This window comes from Ambystoma mexicanum, chromosome 2p (assembly GCF_040938575.1).
Source record: "Ambystoma mexicanum isolate Mex_15411 chromosome 2p, UKY_AmexF1_1, whole genome shotgun sequence".
Lineage (NCBI taxonomy): Eukaryota > Metazoa > Chordata > Amphibia > Caudata > Ambystomatidae > Ambystoma > Ambystoma mexicanum.
In genome coordinates this window covers 508,674,135-508,693,637 of record NC_090923.1, presented here as the reverse complement: position 1 = coordinate 508,693,637, position 19,503 = coordinate 508,674,135, and the positions used below count along the sequence as shown (strand labels likewise).

The 19,503-nt window shown below is 46.8% G+C and overlaps 1 protein-coding gene across 2 annotated transcripts in view; it reads left to right on the top strand.

Annotated features, from left to right (window-relative positions):
• Window positions 1–13,894, top strand: part of ATG7 (autophagy related 7) — a 2,414,869-nt gene extending 2,400,975 nt beyond the window's left edge. For both annotated transcript variants that reach the window (XM_069643921.1, XM_069643925.1), the window contains one exon: window positions 13,606–13,894. In XM_069643921.1, the coding sequence (XP_069500022.1) occupies window positions 13,606–13,638 (33 nt within the window). In that variant the 3' untranslated portion in view covers window positions 13,639–13,894. The remainder of the gene's footprint in view (window positions 1–13,605) is intronic.
• The last annotated feature ends 5,609 nt before the right edge of the window (window positions 13,895–19,503 follow it).

Here is a 19,503-nt window from a genome sequence, read left to right as displayed (position 1 = left end):
GTCCATGTTCCTGTTTTTACTTCAACGCTTTTGACATTTTTAGTGAAATTGCACATTAGGCATTTTCCACATTTAAAATGGCCTACAACTGGCGGAAGACTCCATAATGTAGGTTGAGTCAATGACGTAGTGGGTTGTCTCGGATACGTGTGAACCAATCTATCCCCGATATTTTGTAACCGTTTAAACGCAAAACGGGGGGGAGGAATAGAAAAAGCTTCAGTATTAATCATTTTCCAGTGTTTGAGAATGGTTCTCCTCAAAGCATTACTGATCGGGGTGTAGGTTGTTACACAGGTGATTTTTTCCAACTGCGTACGGTCCTGTTTTACAAGGCAGGCAGCTCTAGGGGTGTTTTTTGCCCTTTTATAGGATCTTCTGATGATATGGGGCGGATAGCCCCTTACTTTTAGGTTATTTTTTAGTTTTTCGCTGTGGACTAGGAAATCTTGTTTTTCTGAGCAGTTTCGCCTAATCCTCAGAAACTGTCCAAATGGAAGATTTTCTTTAAGTGAGTGAGGATGAAAACTTTCGAAATGCAAGAGTGTATTTTTTTGGATTGGTTTTTTATACAGACTAGTTCCGATATTGTTATCAGATGTACGATATATGAGAAGGTCCAGGAAAGGGATTTCTTTCTTGTTGGCTTCCCACGTAAACTGAAGCGATAGTTCGCATTGATTCAGCCAGATATTGAAACTGGTAAGTTCTTGCATCGTACCGCGCCAAATCATAAAGATGTCATCAATATAGCGGTACCATGCATGGATATTTTTCCCGAAAGGATTCGTGTCATTGTATATATGGATGTTCTCAAAATGATCCATATATAAATTGGCCAAATCGGGGGCAAAAGTAGCCCCCATACTTGTGCCATTAAGTTGTTGATAAAAAGAGTTCTTATGGATAAAGAAATTTTTTCTAAGGGCAATATGTATGCACTCTGCAATGAATGCTGACGGGGGTTGTTTATCAGTCCGTGTTTCCAACAGTTTGAACATTACGTCAATGCATTTCATCTGCGGTATATTCGTATAGAGTGACGTGATGTCAAGGGTGACAAAAACGTCATCTGGCAGTAGAGTGACAGAGTGCAAGATGTTTATCATTGCAGTGGAATCTTGAATATATGATTTCATTTTTTTGACAAAAGGTCTGAGGAACACGTCTGCATAGACTGACAAAGGTTCCAAAAGTGAGCCTATAGCGGAAACTATGGGTCGTCCAGGAGGACATGTGACGTTCTTATGTATTTTTGGTAGGCAATAAAAAGCCGGGGTGACTGGATGTTTATTCACCAAAAACAATTTTTCATCATCATTTATCCACCCTTCATGGGCCGCATGTGTCATCAGACTCATGATTTCTTCCATGATCTTTATGGTGGGGTCTGATGGAATGAGTTTATAGACCGTTGGATCGGATAATTGTCTATTGACTTCTAGATCGTAAAGATCAGATCCCCATAAAACAATGCCTCCACCTTTGTCTGCCGGTTTTATTATAAATGAGGGATTAGATTCCAAATTTTTTAAAGCCAGTTCTGCTTTCGAAAGATTGTATGTCTGTTTGTTTTTGTTGGTGCAGAGAAATTTCATATCTCTTAGTATTCTATTTTCAAAGGCCAAAATTTCAGGAGATACCATGGATTGTAAGGGGGTAAAGTTGGAAGGTGGTTTCTTTCCCGATTTGTTGTCACTCTCTGGAACTGGATCATTTTTATCATGAAAGAAAAAGCGTAGTCTAACAGCACGAAAGAAGTTTCTCATTTCGATTTCTGTTTGAAACAGGTCTGCTCGAGATGCCGGAACAAAAGATAGGCCTTTAGACAGAAGTTTTATTTCATCGGGCAATAGTATGTGTTTGATTAAATTGAAAATAGGGGTTACCATGTTGACGGGGGGATCCATTGGCGGGTCCGCATCCCGTGATTGCCCCATTGTCTGTTTCTTCCCCGATTTCCTCGTCGTTGAAAAAACTGCTGTTGTTGTCCTCTTTGGGGTTGTGGAATGCCACTTGGATTGGGGGTATTTGTAGAGCTGTCTGAATCACTACTGTTTGAAGAATTAGAGAAAGTGACCCACTTGGTGTTTCTTTGGGGTCTCATTTGTGGCTGTCCATTCCAATTAGTCTGATTTGAGTTGTGTTGTTGAAAAAAGCCAGAGACTAAATATGGGTATGTGATTTCCTCTTTATAATTTGCAATGTCTTTTCTTAGTTTCCAAATTTTTTTGTCTAATGTTAGTGTTTGAAATTTAGACATTTCTATATTCATTTTTTCTAGAGTGGATTTAGCCTCAGTGATACCCAAATCAGTTGTGATCTTCTTTTCTAGGGTATCAATCTCAACTTGTTGTTTTTTACTTTCTTCTTCTGCTGTTTCTATAATCAAAATCACCCAGTCACGGGAACATTTGTTGCCTACACCACTGAATCCTTTCATAAATTTAGGATTGTCTAGGAAGACTCTAGGGATGTTTTTGACCTGTAAGCCCTCAGGTATAACTCCGGCTTTTAGGTACTCTATCATAAGTTGTCCGTGAGATTGGGTGCGTATTAACTTTTTTGTTTTTTGCGCAAAAAGATCCACATTATTTGTATTATTAGGTGAGGCAACAGAGAGTCCCGCAACAGGGGTCTCTAGAATCGAAGGCAGACCAATGCATTTTTTGTACATATCTTCTGTAAATGAAACAATATGTACGTTTTCCATTTTATGCTTTCGCAGAATACTCAACCAACCACGTGGGTTGTCCTAAGACTAGGGAAATTTAATGAGCAAGGGACCACTTTTTTATTAGGGGCTTGTGGGATGTGGTCAGAACATGATAAGAAAAAACAATTTCCCAGGAACAAGCTACCTATTGGTGTCACACATTTGGGCTTAAGGTCTAGACAAAGATTTGGCACATTTTGACAATAATCTTGTGTTTGAAGCAAATATCACAAGATATAACGCATAGGCTAGTGTTTTACCACAAATATATTAAATTTTATTGATCTTCATAAAATATTGAGCCCGGTGGGTTCAATTATTAAAAGAACACAAAGAACAGTAGAGATAAATCACAATCCTGTTACATAGCATGAAACAATCATATAGAGATGAAAATGTGAGTCAACTTGTTTCATCCTGATCCTATATCAAAACACTGGTGTTTCTCAAGGTGATGTTAGTAATTCTAAGGGTGACTTGTCAACATGAATATTTTCATAGTGAAGCTATTACAAAAAGTCCCCAGTTGGTACAGTCTGTGGGCATAAGCCCATCTATGTCTAGACCTTAAGCCCAAATGTGTGACACCAATAGGTAGCTTGTTCCTGGGAAATTGTTTTTTCTTATCATTTGAGGATGGCATCCACTTTCCGTGAGTCCATTCGGACCCCTTTAGGTGTCAGGATGAAACCAAGAAACTCAACCTCGGTGGTATGGAAAACACATTTTTCCAGCTTTGCAAACAGTTTGTGCTGGCGCAATTTCTCTAGGACGGCCCTGACATGTTTTCTGTGATCTGATTCCGAAGAGGAGTACACCAGAATGTCATTGATATACACGACAACACAGACATCGATGAGTTCCCGAAGGACATCGTTCATGAAGAATTGGAAGGCAGCAGGCGCGTTGCACAACCCGAAAGGCATCACCTGGTATTCGAATAGTCCATATTTTGTACGGAAGGCCGTTTTCCATTCGTCGCCTTCTTTTACTCGTACCAGATGATAAGCCCCCCGGAGATCTAACTTGGTTTATACGCAAGCGTCCTTCACCTGGTCAAGGAGTTCAGGGATCAAAGGCAGAGGGTAACGATTTTTAACAGTTATCTGGTTCAATGCGCGGTAATCGATACAAGTTCTAAGGTCGCCTTCTTTTTTTGGCACGTAGCACAAAGCCGAGGATGCCGGAGACTTTGACGGGCGAATGAAACCATTGGCTAGGTATTGATCTAAATATTGTCTCAAATGCAGATTCTCCGGTTCAGTAAGGGCATAAATCCTGCTACAAGGGGTTTGTGCACCGGGCACCAGATCGATTTGGCAATCGTACGATCTGTGAGGAGGTAACTTGTTGGCCTGTTCCTTTTGGAAGACTTCCTGAAAGTCTTGGTATTCCGGAGGTAGTGGCATGGGGACTGAGGTTACTGATGCTAGACTGATCTTCAGATTTTCTGGGTAGCAGGTTTGTGCATACTCCGGGAAGGTTATTCTCTTCGCTCGCCAATCAATTTGAGGATTATGTGTCTCTACCCAAGGGATTCCGAGAATAACCTGAAACTGTGGAGCCTTGATTACATCAAACACAACTGCCTCCCGATGGCCGTCCGGACCTACAAGTGTCACCTCATCTGTGGAATGTGTTACCGGTCCAGAGGCAATTTCGGTTCCATCAACTGTGGTGATGACGTCTTTGCTGGTTTTAGGACGCAGAGGGAGGTTAATCCTGGAGACCAATTCACGATCCACAAAGTTTCCTATAGCCCCACTATCGATGTATGCCTTTATTGCATGCAACTGCTTAGGCTGTTCCGGATCTACGAGGACCATTGGCACAATGAAATGCGAGGTCTGAGAGTTTGTTTTCAAGCTCGGCAAGCGGACACCTACGCTTGTCGGGCATGGCCGTTTCCCGATACAGAGTTTTAATGGATTTTATCAGCGGCTCCTACCACCTTCTTGGGCGGCTTTGCCGGGCAATCTCGTAGAAAGTGTCCAGAGGACCCACAATAAACACATAAGTGCATCTGCCGTCTTCTTTCACGTTCCTTTTGAGTTAGAGGTCCTTTAACCCCTCCGATTTGCATTGGCTCAGAGGCTTCAGCCCCCTTGAGGTTAGCGTGGGTTTTGACCAACACCCGCGTCTCAAACTTGGACCGATCTGCTTTTCTGTTTTGCAGTCTGTGATCCAATTGGACCACTAAGTCTATATATTCTGAACATTCTTGGGGCGGATTTACAACTTGGGCCAGGACATCTTTAAGTTCTCCGCGTAGACCTCGATAAAATAACGTGATTCTTTTATCCTCTGGCCAACCAGTTTCCACAATTAGTCTATTAAAGGTTGCAATGTAGGATAGGAGGTCTTGATTGCCCTGTCGCAGAGATAGAAGTTCATCATCCAGAGCCTGCCCCTGGGAGTGACGAGCAAATAACCTTTCCATGCTTGCTTGAAATCCTTGAAAATCACGAAGAATCGGGTCATCTTGAGTTACCAGTGGAACTGACCAATCGGCAGCACTGCCGCTGAGATATGACAATACAAAGGCTACCTTGGTCTGGTCATTAGGGAAGGCCCCAGGTCTGCATAGGAAATGCAAACGACACTGATTCATGAATACGGCGAATCGTTTGGGGTCCCCAGCAAAGCGTTCGGGTGGGGCCAGCGGCATGTTTCCAGGTAGATTAATCTGCACCGGGTTACTGGAAAGCACAGGAGCGGGGTTCCCCCTGGAACCGGGAAAAGGAGTTTGTCCAGCTTGACCTTGCAAAAGCTGTCTAGCCAGGTCATCAGCTCTTTCCTTTGTTACAATCACTTCCCTCCTGAGAGCATTAGTCTCTTGACGAGCGGCGTGTACTTCGGCCCGTAATTCCCCCAGTAGATGGGCCAACTGGTCAGTCTCAGAAGTTTCCATAGCGCCTGGGTGGGAATTTGTAGGAAGGCTTCGCGTTCTGTAACGCTCACCTGGCTCCCACGGAGGCGCTGGTCTAGTCTGGGTTGCTGTGGCCTCTTCAAGCGTGAAGCGCAGAACTCGGACCACCGATTGAACAGGACCCCCAAATCTTGCTTGTCTGGCCCATAGGAATATCCTTCTGCAGATGAGAAAGGGGAATTAACTGTCTGCAGAATAGTGTGCTTGCTTCCCCTTTTCCCCCCTTCGTTCCTCTCTGACTTCCTCCAAAACCCCCGGTTTAAGCTCACCTTATGGTTTGGAAGGATGAACTCTCCATCCTGCTTCTGGTGCAGGAGCGCGCGTTCGTCCAGTTACTTCACTGGTTTTCAGAATGGCGCTGGCAAAATCCACTTGACTTTTCGGAGCGATACGCCGTAAGTATGAAGATTCAAAAGTTCAAGTGTGAGCCTCTTTTAATGTTGTCTTCCTAACCTGTGATCTGTCCTTTATTTCAGGTGCAGAACGAAGGCGATGCGTTGAGGGGTTAAATTGCCGACGGTAAAATCAGGTGAGTTAGTGATGAGGGCGACCCCTCTAAATGTCTTTATAATTCCCCAGTAATGTCTTTTGTCCTTTCCCCATAGGGGCCGGGGTGCGGTACCTGCCAAAGAAGCGGCGCCGACCCGAAATGTGGAATGGTTCACCACGAAAAGCCGGTAAGTATTATGGCTGAAAATTCGGCTTTCCTCCTGTGTTCCCTCTGCTCACCTTTTGTCTCTTCTTCTCTCCCCTAGGTGCAGAGATGTGGCGACCGGTGCCGACAGCCGCGATGGAGCCGGGAGATGTCTCGAGGACTGGTGAGTGAAGCGCGGCGCTGCAGCGAGCAACGCGATGCTTTTAAATGGAAGTCTCTCTTCAAGAATGCTGGCGTGAAGATTCCGGATGCAGGTAAGAAGTTTGAATAAGTTCTTGGTTTTCACCTTTCTCTTCTCTTCTTTCCTTACAGGTGTTCCAGGTTCGAGGCGGGCATGGCTGGAGTCCAGGTGCAGGAGCAGACACAGTGAGTGTTCAGCTGCTGGGATGCAGAACAACGCGAAGCACGTGTGGCTGTCCGGGCGTGGCTTAAATAGCCTTGGAAGAAGTCCCAAGTAAGTATTCTTCCACAGCCCCACCCAAGTAACAAAATAGTCCCTTCAGAAAAATAGCCCCTCCTAAGCCTCATTTGGCTTGGGTCTTCATGCAGCATGGTTTGCATCAGGTGAGTATGCAGCATGGTCTGCATCAGGTAAGTGCACCTATAAGGGGCCGCTGGGCTTTTACCCGGGGGCATGATGCCTGTTCCCGGGGGTGCTGGGCCTGGTGCTCCGGGGGTAGGCATCAAGACACCTGCCACCCTCTGGGGACTACGCTGCGGCCCTTTGCTCTTACCGGTACTTTGTGAGCTTGGCTCGTTCCGCGCCGCGGCTCCAACAGCTGCGGCTCTCTCTCCCACCTGAGCGTGCGGCGCTGTGGGGGAGGGGCACCAGAGCCCTCCTCGGTGGCCCGGGCCTGCCGGCTCACGTGGTCGCCCTGCGCTCCATCGGCCGGCCTCGTCACCCTTCCGGAGGACCCCACGCATCCTGCCTGATCCCGCGACCATCTCCTCCTGCAGGCTCCTGCGACGCTTGGAGCGCCGGACTCTCCCGCTGCCTGATCTCGTGCCGCGGAGGGTGGAGACATCACCGCGGACTCCCGCGGCTTCACATCACTTGCCCATCCTTCCTCCGCCGCCCCCCTCCTGCGGAACATAAGTTGTAACCCACGACAAGGAAGGGGTTGCGGGGGGTGGGGGGTGTGGACCACCTGGCTCCTGCGATCCTGAGCGGTCGACCTTATAGCCGCCATCAACCTGACCCGTGCCTAATTAGAACCCGGGTGCCGGTTCCTTGGGACCCTGCGGCCACTTGGGATGGATATTGGCCTGCCGGGTTGACCCCGCACCCCCTCTAACTGCACTTACCACCTAGACAGTACCTGCAATCCCCGCTTGGAGGTGACCGCTCTACCCTATTCACCGGGGCCAACTCTGCTCATAGCTCACCACAGAGCTACATTACCTACACTCGTTGTCTCACTGGACCTCACCCCAGGGGCCCCTACTGCCATTGTCTCGAGTGTGGTTTGTCCTCCCTGGGCCTCTCTGATTACACTGCTCTTGAGGACATCAGACCCACACCTCTAGGATAACATGTGTACCTTGCGGACACCGGCGGCACATCGGTGCCTTGGAGTGCTGGGGTTCGCTACACAGACGCTGTTTCAGCTGAGCCTCATCACCACTCTCCTGGCATCCCCCCACCCGGGCAGTCATCATCTTGAAACCCATTCCCCTTGATCGCTGGCACCCTCTAGGGTCTTCGGTACCCTACACTCACTGGCACTATGACAAAGGGAGCCGGGGCTGGAAAGAAGCAGAGCTCGCTAAACATGTTTGCCAAGACACCGTCCAGACCGCCGCCCGAGCCCCTGGAGGATGCACCTACCGTCTCAGCACCCTCGACCTCCGATGACTCGCAGAAGATGCTGGAGTACATGCGTGAAGGATTTACCACGCTGCATACTAAATTGGACGACATGAATGGCACCATCTCTTCTATAAAAGCCCATATCGAAAGAACAGACAGCCGAGTCGCTGAGGTCGAAACTAGGGTCGGGACAGCTGAAGATGAACTTGGTGTTCTTCGGGCTGCAGTTTGCACACTCACCAATCGAGTCTCAGCAGTGGAAAAGAAGAACGATGACCTCGAATCCCGCTCTAGACGGAATAACCTACACATTGTTGGCGTCCCCGAGGACAACATCAAAGAGCCCATGGAGGACTACGTGGAACGTATCCTTCTAACACTCCTGGATACACCAAAACTTTCCGCACAGTTTGCTGTTGAAAGGGCGCACCGATCTTTAACTGCCAAACCTAGGGACCGGGATGCCCTCCTACGTGCGGCTAGGGCCAAGGGGGAACTACATCTGGGCTCGACATGGATACATCTCTACCCTGATTTCTCTGTCGCTGTGCAACAAGAGTGCAAAACCTTCCTGGCTGTGAAAAAGAGACTTTGTGACTTAGGAGTCGAATACTCCATGCTCTTCCCTGCAAAGTTAAGGATCGAACACTGGAACCAAACACACTTCTTCACTATCCCAGAAGAGGCATCAAAATTTATAGATGAACACTTTCCCGGTTGACTCCTCTCTCACCGCTACAGAGGCGAAGCTCATGATAGGCTTTGCTCATGCCTATGCCATATATGTATCCATCGTTGGCGAGGCCTCATATGACGCTTACACTTCAATCGAAATGTTTTGTTTACTAGATCTACTTTTGTTGCTCCATTGATCCTTTGCAATGTGGCCTTATATGTCTCACAGACTCATAGTGTTTAGAGCGGCTGGATACTCAGATGCAATCCCAGTCTGGAAGCTATCCTACAGCCGTCCCCAGACCTTCCCCCCGGTGATTGGTCACTGGGATCCGCGGTTGTCCCGAGCCGCTCTGGGCCTATAATATGCTCTTGTATTGGTGCTCTGTGGTCCACGGTTAAAGCTCCTTGTTTTCGGTTGCCCTCTTTTTCCTGGACCGGCGTCCCTATGCGCCCTCGTTCTGCACTGCACACTCTGGTCAATTGTTGCTGTATTGTACAATCTCCTGACACACTCCCCAATCCGGCGCGCCATCGCCAGGCTAACTAACAGCCCCCCAGGCGTAGATGCCGAGTAAATTGTTGTTGTTATGGGTTTGTTTGGGTCTCGTCCCTCTAATTGGGGGAGGGATGTGGGTGGGGGGAGGACGGGGGGATGTTATGGTTAAAAAAGTCTTGACAACCACCAGTGGTGCCACATGTGCTACAGCAGTACATCATGAATGCATTGACCGGGATCCGCTTACACCCAGAACGACCGTCTCCCTTTTGTTTAGTAACCTCTGTCCAGAAGTCCAAACAACACCACTACACAAATGGCGAATAATGACCTGACGTTTGAGCTGGAACGTCCGAGGCTTGGGCAATTACAAAAAGATGCGGCAGATACAACTTCATGCTGAACGCCATGCAGTCAAAATTCTCTGCCTACAAGAAACCAATGCTCGCTCCGAACAATGTGAACGATTCGCTAAACAGTGGGGTCCCCACAGGTATTACACTAACTATTCCACGCAGAGCTGCGGCACGATCACTTTAATCCACAGAAGCTTGAAATTTGCGTGTAAGCATTCAAGTATAGACCCCCTGGGCAGATATGTATTGACCATCAGCATACTACAATACCAGGAGGTAGCCATCCTGAACATCTATGGCCCGAATGTTGACGATCCTGACTTCTATCTATACCTAGCCTCAGTCCTGGAAAGCTACCCCCTAATTCTGATTATATGGGGAGGTGATTATAATACACTATTAGATGTCACCCTAGACAGGTCGGGCTCGCGACCTCGCCAACTCTCCAAAGCAGCCTATACCATCCTTACAACGCTCCCCCGTCTAGCATTAGTAGACGCCTGGTGGCTAATGTACCCCGACTCCCGCACATACTCATTTTATTCCTCTGTCCATGATTCCCACTCTAGAATAGACCGGTGGCTCATAACCGACATGCTAGTCAGGTCCCTGTCTCACCAGGCTATCCTTCCCAGAACATTATCAGATCATTCACCAATACTTATCTTGCTGAACTGGGGCCCGGACGCCGAAAGGACGAGACAATGGAGGCTGCGTCCACATGCTCTTCTAGATCAGGTTTTCGCTACCGAACTTGAATCCTCCTTTGAAGAGTTCTTTGAGGTTAATACAGACTCTGTGACAACACAAACCATTCTTTGGGAGTCCTTTAAAGCATATGCGAGAGAAATCGCCATTTCCAAGGGATGTGGCATCCTAAAAGGAATCTGAGCAGACATCTCCGTTAGTGAATCAACCCTAGCTAACCTCGAGACCCAATATGCTCAAGACCACTCCCCAACCACACTGTCAGCATTAGGCTCGGAACTGGATAAGTTTTGCTGCCTTGCAGAATGAGAGATCAAATTCCTAGACTCCCCCCCATTCGGTAAGGAAATATGGGGAGGGGGAGCGCCCTGGCCATATGCTATCAAGGCTGCTTCTTCGTGAGTTTGGAGCCCCCAATATTCCAGCTATAGTGAGGTCTTACGGCTCACTTGCCACTTCCCCACAGGACATCAACTCTGAATTTCTATCGTTTTACACCTCCCTGTACTTTGAGGTTGATGGGCCCCCTATACCAGAAATCGACTCCTATTTAGATTGTCTTCCTCTCTGTCCTGTCCGAGGAGGCAGGCATCTCTTTAGAGCGCCCCATTACTACCAATGAGCTCACTGAGGCCATTGAGTCATTGGCGTTTGGTAAAGCCTCCGGCCCGGATGGACTCCCCATGGAATTTTATAAGCAATACAAGACACTCCTGGTCCTGCATCTGCTGGCCCTATGGGAGGAGTCCTGCGAAAGGGGTATACTCCCTCCTTCCCTTCGCGAGGCATTGATAACAGTCCTCCTCAAACCTGGCAAGCCCCCTACCCAATGTGGCTCATACCGTCCCCTCTCATTGATCAACAGTGATGTTAAAATATACGCTAAACTTCTGGCCAACCGCTTAGCCCCGTTCATGCCCCACATTATCCACCCTGACCAGGCAGGGTTTGTCCCGGGTAGATCCACATCCCTAAATTTAAGAAGACACTTTAATGTGATCAGCAGGGTCAACCCAACCACACAGACGGTAGCGGCCACCGTAGACATGCAGAAGGCATTTGACTCAGTGTCGTGGAAATACCTCTGGCGTGTTCTCGAGAAATGTAAATTTGGCCCTAACTTCCGCACCTGGGTTAAGCTACTCTACACTGCCCCTTCGGCTAGAGTTCGCACAGAGGATAGGTGCTCCACTTCCTTCCAGATATCCAGAGGGACGTGACAGGGATGCCCTTTTTCCCCGCTAATCTTCGCCATTGCCATTGAACCCTTCGCCGAGATGATTCGCCAGTCACACTCTCATAGGGGATTACGCGCAGCGGGCCAATCCGATATGGTTTCCCTCTATGCGGATGACGCTTTCCTGTACATCCGTTCCCCGGAAACCAACCTTGCCCCTATCCTTGTGGATGTCGCCCAATTTGGGGACATCTCTGGGTTAAAAGTTAACTGTTCCAAATCTGTGTTATTCCCACTTACAGACTCCACACAACCCCCCTTGGACTTGGGAGGATTCACCTGGTCTCAATCTAGCATGACTTACCTGGGGGTGGTGGTCTCCCGACATACGTCGCAGCTACGCGAGGACAATTACCAGATTTATTTGAAGAACCTGGCCACAAAAACTTCCAGCTGAACTAGGCTCCCCATTTCACTAGCAGGCAGGATTGGAATACTTAAAATGGTAGTATTACCTCAACTTCTTTACGTTTCACCAATCTGCCCATATGGCCAGGGGATGCATTCTTCAAATCACTATGTCATATCAGTAACACCTTCCTATGGCACTCAGGCGCAGTCCGCCTCAAACTCTCTACGCTGACCACCCCTAAGGAATTAGGCGGGTTTAACACCCCAGATTTCTCTAGATACTGGATGGTAGCTCAATCCCAATTTGCCTCTCATTGGTACAACACCACCGACCCCCCCCACATGTTCGATTGGAGAAACTGACAGTCTCTGATCGGGTGATTTGCTCCCTTATCCTTAAACCCATACATCCCGACCCTGACTCTGCAGACCCTGTAGCTAGTACATCCTTAGCGTTAGCCAAGCTGTGGGCTATGGTTGATACACCACACCCATTCCACGGGGACCTGCCATTATGGAACTTCTTCCCTGATGTCCCACCCATCCCACAATCTGTCGTTGCCCGCTGGACAGACGCTGGCTTTCTGACGCTCCGTGATATTTACGAGCAAGGCAACTTCGTTGAGTGGTCTGAAGCGTTTTCAGAAGCAGACATTGTTGAACCAAATCTCTATTTCTTGCATGAACATTTCGAAGAGGAAGCATTTCCTTCTGGCACAGAGCCGTTTTTCTCTTTATTCACCCCCAAAGAAGTGTGAGCATGTTGTATAAATCAGTTGGTATGTCATCGAAACTGGTCGACCCTTCCACTGTATGATATTCCTGAAGGGAATTGGGGATACGGTACAGGCTCATTAAAACCTCACTGTCGGTAGTACCAACACCTTTCTGGTGGTATTGGTCAGATTCATCTGGTGAGAACTGAGGAAAAGTAGAAACAACGGGTTACTGAGATAAGTAAGCATTCGGTCCTGATAAACTAAATTATTATAACAGTTTTCTAAAGTAATTATTTTTAAGACCTTTTATTGTCTGTTGAACCATAAGATACCAACTAATTTATACAGCATGCACACACTTTTCTGTGGGTGAATAACGAGAAAAAACGGCTGTGTGCCGGAAGGAAATACTTCCTCCTTGAAATGTTCTTGCAAGAAATAGAGATTTGGTTCAACAATGTCTGCTTCTGAAAACGCTGTAATATTATACATTGTAGATGCAGGCATAGATTTTCTCTGCTCTTTCCTATTAGATATGTGTCGCACCAGCTCTGACCTAGGGACAGCATTATCCTATAGGGATAGGGTGTGCTTCTGCCTAGGGACAGTGCTAGCATATACATTGTCTGCTGTTAAAACACTGATGTTGCAAATAAGATGTGTGTTCTATTATTGTTTGTGTGTGATACAATACATTGAATGCCTAACTATAGGGCTAATATCTCTCTAAGGTGCTCTTTTACCCTAATCAGGTTCCCTGATTGTGGTTGGATCCTCTACGTATGGGCAGCAGCTCAAGGCCATCTGAGTTCCTGTGAAAGCTTCTATTAAAGTGTGCAAATGCAAAAGAAACCAGAACCATAAACAAATGCTATCAAGTCTGTTATTTTGTACACGTCACAAGTCGCATTCAGTTAAATCTCATGTTTATCTCAATGTTTGCCTTTCAGATCTGGGACATGAGTGATGACGAAACCATTTGAAATCCAGAATAAAGACTGGTGTGGGACCCAGGGCTGTCTTTCTTGATCTCCAGCTTCACAAAACCTCCTAACACAGGGGATCATTGAAACTCGAAACTAAGAAAATTAACTTGCTCAGTTTGCCGCAACCTTACCTCTTCTAAGTATTCATTCGAATTATGTGTTTTGTTTTACTGACTTGTAATTGAAGCCATATGAAAATAACTATTTTGTATTCCCAGATAATGCAAATCTAAATAAAAATATATCATGTATACTCCGTATTTTGTCTCTTATTTTTCAGTTAAATTCAGCCATTGAAATATATTTATTTGACTGGAGCCGTTATAGCATTAGTTGTACATATTCAACAAGCTGCCTCATTGCAATAAACGGGTGCTCCCAAAGCTTAAAGCAAGAGGTTTTTTGGCAAATCCTTAGGACACAAAAAGCCAGAGAAAGTAAGAACATTCACAGAAAACCACAATAATAGGAGTAAAATCATCCTGGTGGTACACACAGAAAAGGTCCTAACATAAATTACAGAAACAGATGGAAAAAATGACAGTGAAGCAATTTTGCTTCTATTTGTATATTTTGGTCACCTGAAGAAACATATCCTCTGTATGTTTAGAAAACAGTTAGAAATACTGGAGAACCACCACTCCATGGCAAGTGCTCAACAATAATGTTAAAAATATGAAAAATGTCTTAACATTGACGAACGTGAAGCAGGTGATTATTTCACATCCTGTGGCCTCAATGACAATTGTGCTTGTAAAGAAAAGCAACAACAAAACATGTTAAGTAAAGATTTAAATTCCAAAAAACACACAATGGATGGTATTGCTTACTGTATAGTGAATCTTACGTAGTAGGGTAGTGGAGAACTATACCAATGTTCAAAAGCAGAATGTAATAGGGCCCCATCAACCCAAAGTAGCATGAAAATCACAAAATCCCACTCGGTATGTTGAACTAAAACCCCCTCCAAACCTAAAACACAAAAATACAGATATTGGAGCTATAAGAAAAACATATAGGGGAATACATTTGTAAATAAACATTTTTCTAAACCATTTATAAACACAGTCAAGAACGTTAGATGCTTAAACTAGTGGAACGAGTGTTAAAAGTAGTGCAGCTAAAGAGTAATAGTTGAGAGTTGTGGTTCATGAGGAGTTTACCGAGTATCGGGAGTGTCCCCTATATATATTGTCCTGTATCTGTTGCATAATCTGTCATTCAAGGAGATGTTAAAGTTCTGAGTAGCACATTTTAAAATTATTCTAAATTAAGTTACTACATTCGGCAAGCCATATTTCCTCCCTAATTTTAGGGATGCTGTTTGCTTGTCAAGATTATGCTAAAGATTAGGGTGACTCTTTGCAGAGGTCACACATAGGCTGAGGTACAAACGGCTTTCAGTTACTCTTGTTACTTCAGAGGATAAAAGGTAGAGACACCCACTAGCCATCCTCACTGTCACAGCTTAGGCCCCAATTGGCACTCACACAAATGACGCATTCAAATAGAGCATGTGGTGTTCTCTGAGCTGCACGTTCGTTCTGCACTGAAGTAACAACAGTAACTCGAATCTAAGCAACTAAATGTAAAAAAAGAAGTAAACCTTTATCATCTCAGCCTAAATGCAACGTATTTGAAGAGACATCCTGCGTTATCACATAATGTGCCACAAATCGTTTTTTTTAATTGACTTTATTTCCAGTCCATACAATTCAACACCATCAACTCATTTCCAGTAGTACAGTAAACACTACAGTATTTAACATGTTATAACATTTGAACTAACAAGCCCATGCTCTCTCCCCCAGTCTGCTCCTTCTTGGTACCCACAGACAGGGACGATCCGTTCATTAAGTCTTTCCACTGCTTCATCAAATGTTCATTTCCTCATTTTCATGATGGTTGGGGCTTGTCCTCTTATGCAATTGGTGCCCCATCTAACAAATCACTGTCTCAATACCCCCCTGCAGATCCCAAATCCCCTTCCAACATCACCTCTCCATACACTTACAGCGGTCACATGGTCCGGGGGCCGTATTTACCAAGAAATGCCAACTATTCTATTTCAATTAATGGCTTCAAGTCGTGCACCAGGCCCCTCAAATATTCCATGTCGTATATATCCTTAGCTTTTAGAGCCCACTGCTGCTCATTTGGAAGCTGCTCCCTTTTCCATCCCCCTGCCAGACAAGCACGGGCAGCCAACAACAGGTAATGCACCAGGTGGGGCAGTCTCCTCCACCCACCCTCATATGCTGCCAAACCAAACAGCACCAACAAGAGATCTGGGCCTCACTAAATCCCATCCAAACCTTTTATCCAAACCGAGAACCTCTTTCCAAAATGTCTGCACTTCCACACATCCCCATCACATGTGTCAGTAATCAGGCCTCTGGCCACAGCCTCTCCAGCATCTGGGATCTACCCCTGGGAACATTTTGGAAAGACTCATCGGATCCCGCTGCCATCTAAATAGTAATTTGATGTTGTGCAGCTTGTACTGATATGCTATGAACATCCTGTGGGTGTGTCTGCACAACAACCCCCATAGTTAATCAAATATCTCAAGGCCCAGATGTATTTCCCACTTCCTCCTGTACATCCATATGTCTCCTCTCGTGGCTGCTAAGAGTGCCTGATAAATCTTGGAGATCAATCCTATCATGGAGGTCTCTGCACTCAGCATCTTCTCAGTTGCCATGAGTTCCCGTTGCACCTTCTTTTTCCATTTTTCTGCCATCAATACTCCCTTCAGTGTGAGAAATGTAAACACTGACAGGGTGCCAATACCCAGGACCTCCTCCAATGTTCCAATCTCCACAAACGGCTCCCCCTTCACCATCTACCCGACTCGCTCTAGCCCTGCCTCATACCAATCCTGGAACCGGGTTGAGTCTTGAATATCATCTCTAATCGGGGGAACCCATATGTGGCTAAGGGGGAGGGCCAAGTCGTCACCCTGCTCATCTCCCTCTCCCAAAAGTATGTGCGCATGTCCGGATGCCCCACTCCCCCCTTTTCCTTCGGTTGCGTCATCATTCTATAAAATACCCTTGGTTTCTGCCCTTGACAAATACATTTCATAATTTTCCACTGCACCTCAACAAAGTGGAGTTCCGGCATATCAATCGGCAGTGGTTGATGCAGATATAACATTTTCGGGAGTTGGGTCATCTTAACCGCATTCAGTCTACCCAACCAGGATAGGGTGAGGCAAGACCAGGATTCCATGTCCTCAAAAAGCATTTGCACCAGCAGAGGGTATTTGAGAGAGTAGAAATCATCTGTATTTCTGGGAATCCATACTCCCAAATATTTCAGTTTATGCCGCTCAAGTGGGATTCCCAGGACCTTTAAATCATCCCCAAGGTACTCACCACTGTGACAGAAAGGGAAGAGGGCTGACTTATTGGTGTTAACTCTAAACCCTCAGACCCTCCCATAATCCCCCAACACTCTAATAACTCCTCGCAAAGAACTTACTATATTTTGGATGTGAAGAAGGATGTCTGCATACAAACTCATCTTTTGTTCCACTTCGCCCACCTGTATGCCCTCAATCTGTGCTGCATGCCTAATTTTCATCCCAAGCGGCTTTATGAACAGGGCGCACCGGAGGGGGGACAATAGCCAGCCCTGTTTTGTACCCCTCCGAAGGCTGAACTCGCCAGAGGTCCTTCCATTAACCACCACCCTCGCCATGGGCTCTGTGTTTATTTCTTCAATGGCTTGCAATATCCTCCTTCCAAACCCTAACTTTCGGAGCAGTGCAAATAGAAACCTCCACTCCATTCTGTCGAAAGCTTTCTCAGTGTCAGGGCTGAGGAGAGCGTAGTCACCTCCCCTTCTCAGCGCATGTTCCATCAGATTCTGAGTTTTCCATGTATCGTCTGCACCCTGCTGTCCGACAATAAAACCAACCTGGTCTGGATGCACCAGGAACGGCATCGCCCGCTCTAGACAAGTGGGCAGTTTTCTGGTAAAAATCTCATCAACATTCAGCAAAGAAATGGCGTGGTAAGATGAGCATTGCGTAGGATCCCTCCCGTTTTAGGGTATCACTGTAATCCGAGCATTACTAAATGATCTCAACTCTATTCCTGTATCCATTATATTATTATATAATCTTGCCATATGATTCAGGAGGGGGCCCTCGAATCTCTGAAAAACAACCTAGCGTAAACCCATCCTCCCGCGGAGATTTCCCATTGGGGAGTCAGCTCATGGCTGCCTGTTCTTCTTCTGGGGTAATCGGCTCTTCCAGCCGCCTCACTTCGATGTTCGTAACCCCCACCATCTCTATACCCATGAGGTACTCCTCTGCATCCTCCCCTGTCCTCAGGCAGTCTGAGTCATACAGGCGCTCATAGAACTGTACAAAGGAGTTGGCTACCTCCTCAAGCCTGTCTCTGGGCCATCTTTCCATGTAATACACTGCCGCAACCCACCTTTCTCCCCTCTGTGCTCTGAGTCTGGCCGCTAGGAGCGTGTCTGCTTTATCTCCCTTTTCACAACATTTCTGCTTGAGGTATTTCAGTTTATGTAACGTATCACCCACTTCGAGCGCCCCAGCTCTGTCCTCTTCATCTGCACCCTTGCTAAGTCCCTCTCCTCGTGCCCTCTCTCCTCATGCATTGCAGATTTGATGGCCATAATATCATCTCGCAGCCTCTCCTCGACCTGCTTGCGCTCCCTTTTCTTGTGGGCTCCTTCTCTCATTAATATTCCCTCCAAGTTGCCTTCCCTGCGTCCCTGATCACATTAATGCCCACTTCCTCGTATCATTCAGTTGAAAGTACTTGGATATGTCTGCTGATAATTGCTTGTAAAAGACCTGATCCCTGTACAGGGAGTTGTTGCACCTCCAATGACTACCCCCTCTACAGATTCCACCACCTCAATGCCCATTCAGACCATGTCGTGATCCGACCAGTCAATGGACCTAGTCTCCCAGCTCACAATTCTCCCTCCACGATCCCAGGGCAACAACAGATAATCAATTCTCGTATATGTACTGTGGGGCACTGAAAAACAAGGTATACCCTCTCCGACCAGTGTTCATTGCATGATACACATCTACAAGGCCCCTGTGCTCAAGGGTTTTACCCAAGTGTCCACCTGGCCTCTCCTGGCCTCTTGGTCTGCCGCCTCGACTTCCTATCCAAGCACTTGTCTGCCGTGGCGTTGATGAAACTTCCTCCCACTACACGGAGTTCTCTGGTGAGAGCGAGAACCACATTGAGGGCCTCTGTGATAAACTGAGCCTGGCCCTTATTGGGCGCATACCCCAGCACCACCCTCCGCCAATCCAAGGAACCCTGCACAATCGGCATATGCTCTTCAAACAGTTTGGTCAGGAATATATCTTGTAGCCGTCGCTGTCTATGCAATAGTATCCCCACGCCCCCTCTATTGGAGGGTCCGGAGGCCCAAAATACCTGCCCGATCACGCCACCTCGCAACTGCCTTTCTTCACCAGCCACCAACTGAGTTTGCTGAACAAACAGCACATCCAACGCCACATTATGAAACTCATGCACTAACCGGGACCTCTTTGTGGGGAAGTTCAGCCCTTTCACATTTACAGTGCCTACCTTTAGGTTTTCGCCTCCATTATGGAGCACCGTCATCCGAATCCACAGCGCATGTGCACAGCATAATTTCTGTTCTCCACAAGCCCCACCCTTGCCTCAAGCAGATTCACTTTCCAAGCCTCACCCCCATCCCCTCAGGCCATGTGTGCACTCCTAGACCCCTATAACTGAAACAAAAATAACATCAACCCAGACTGTTCCTCGCAATTAGCGAGGGAAACAAATATGGAGACTCCCTCTGAGGGTCACCAGGAGCAGACAATGG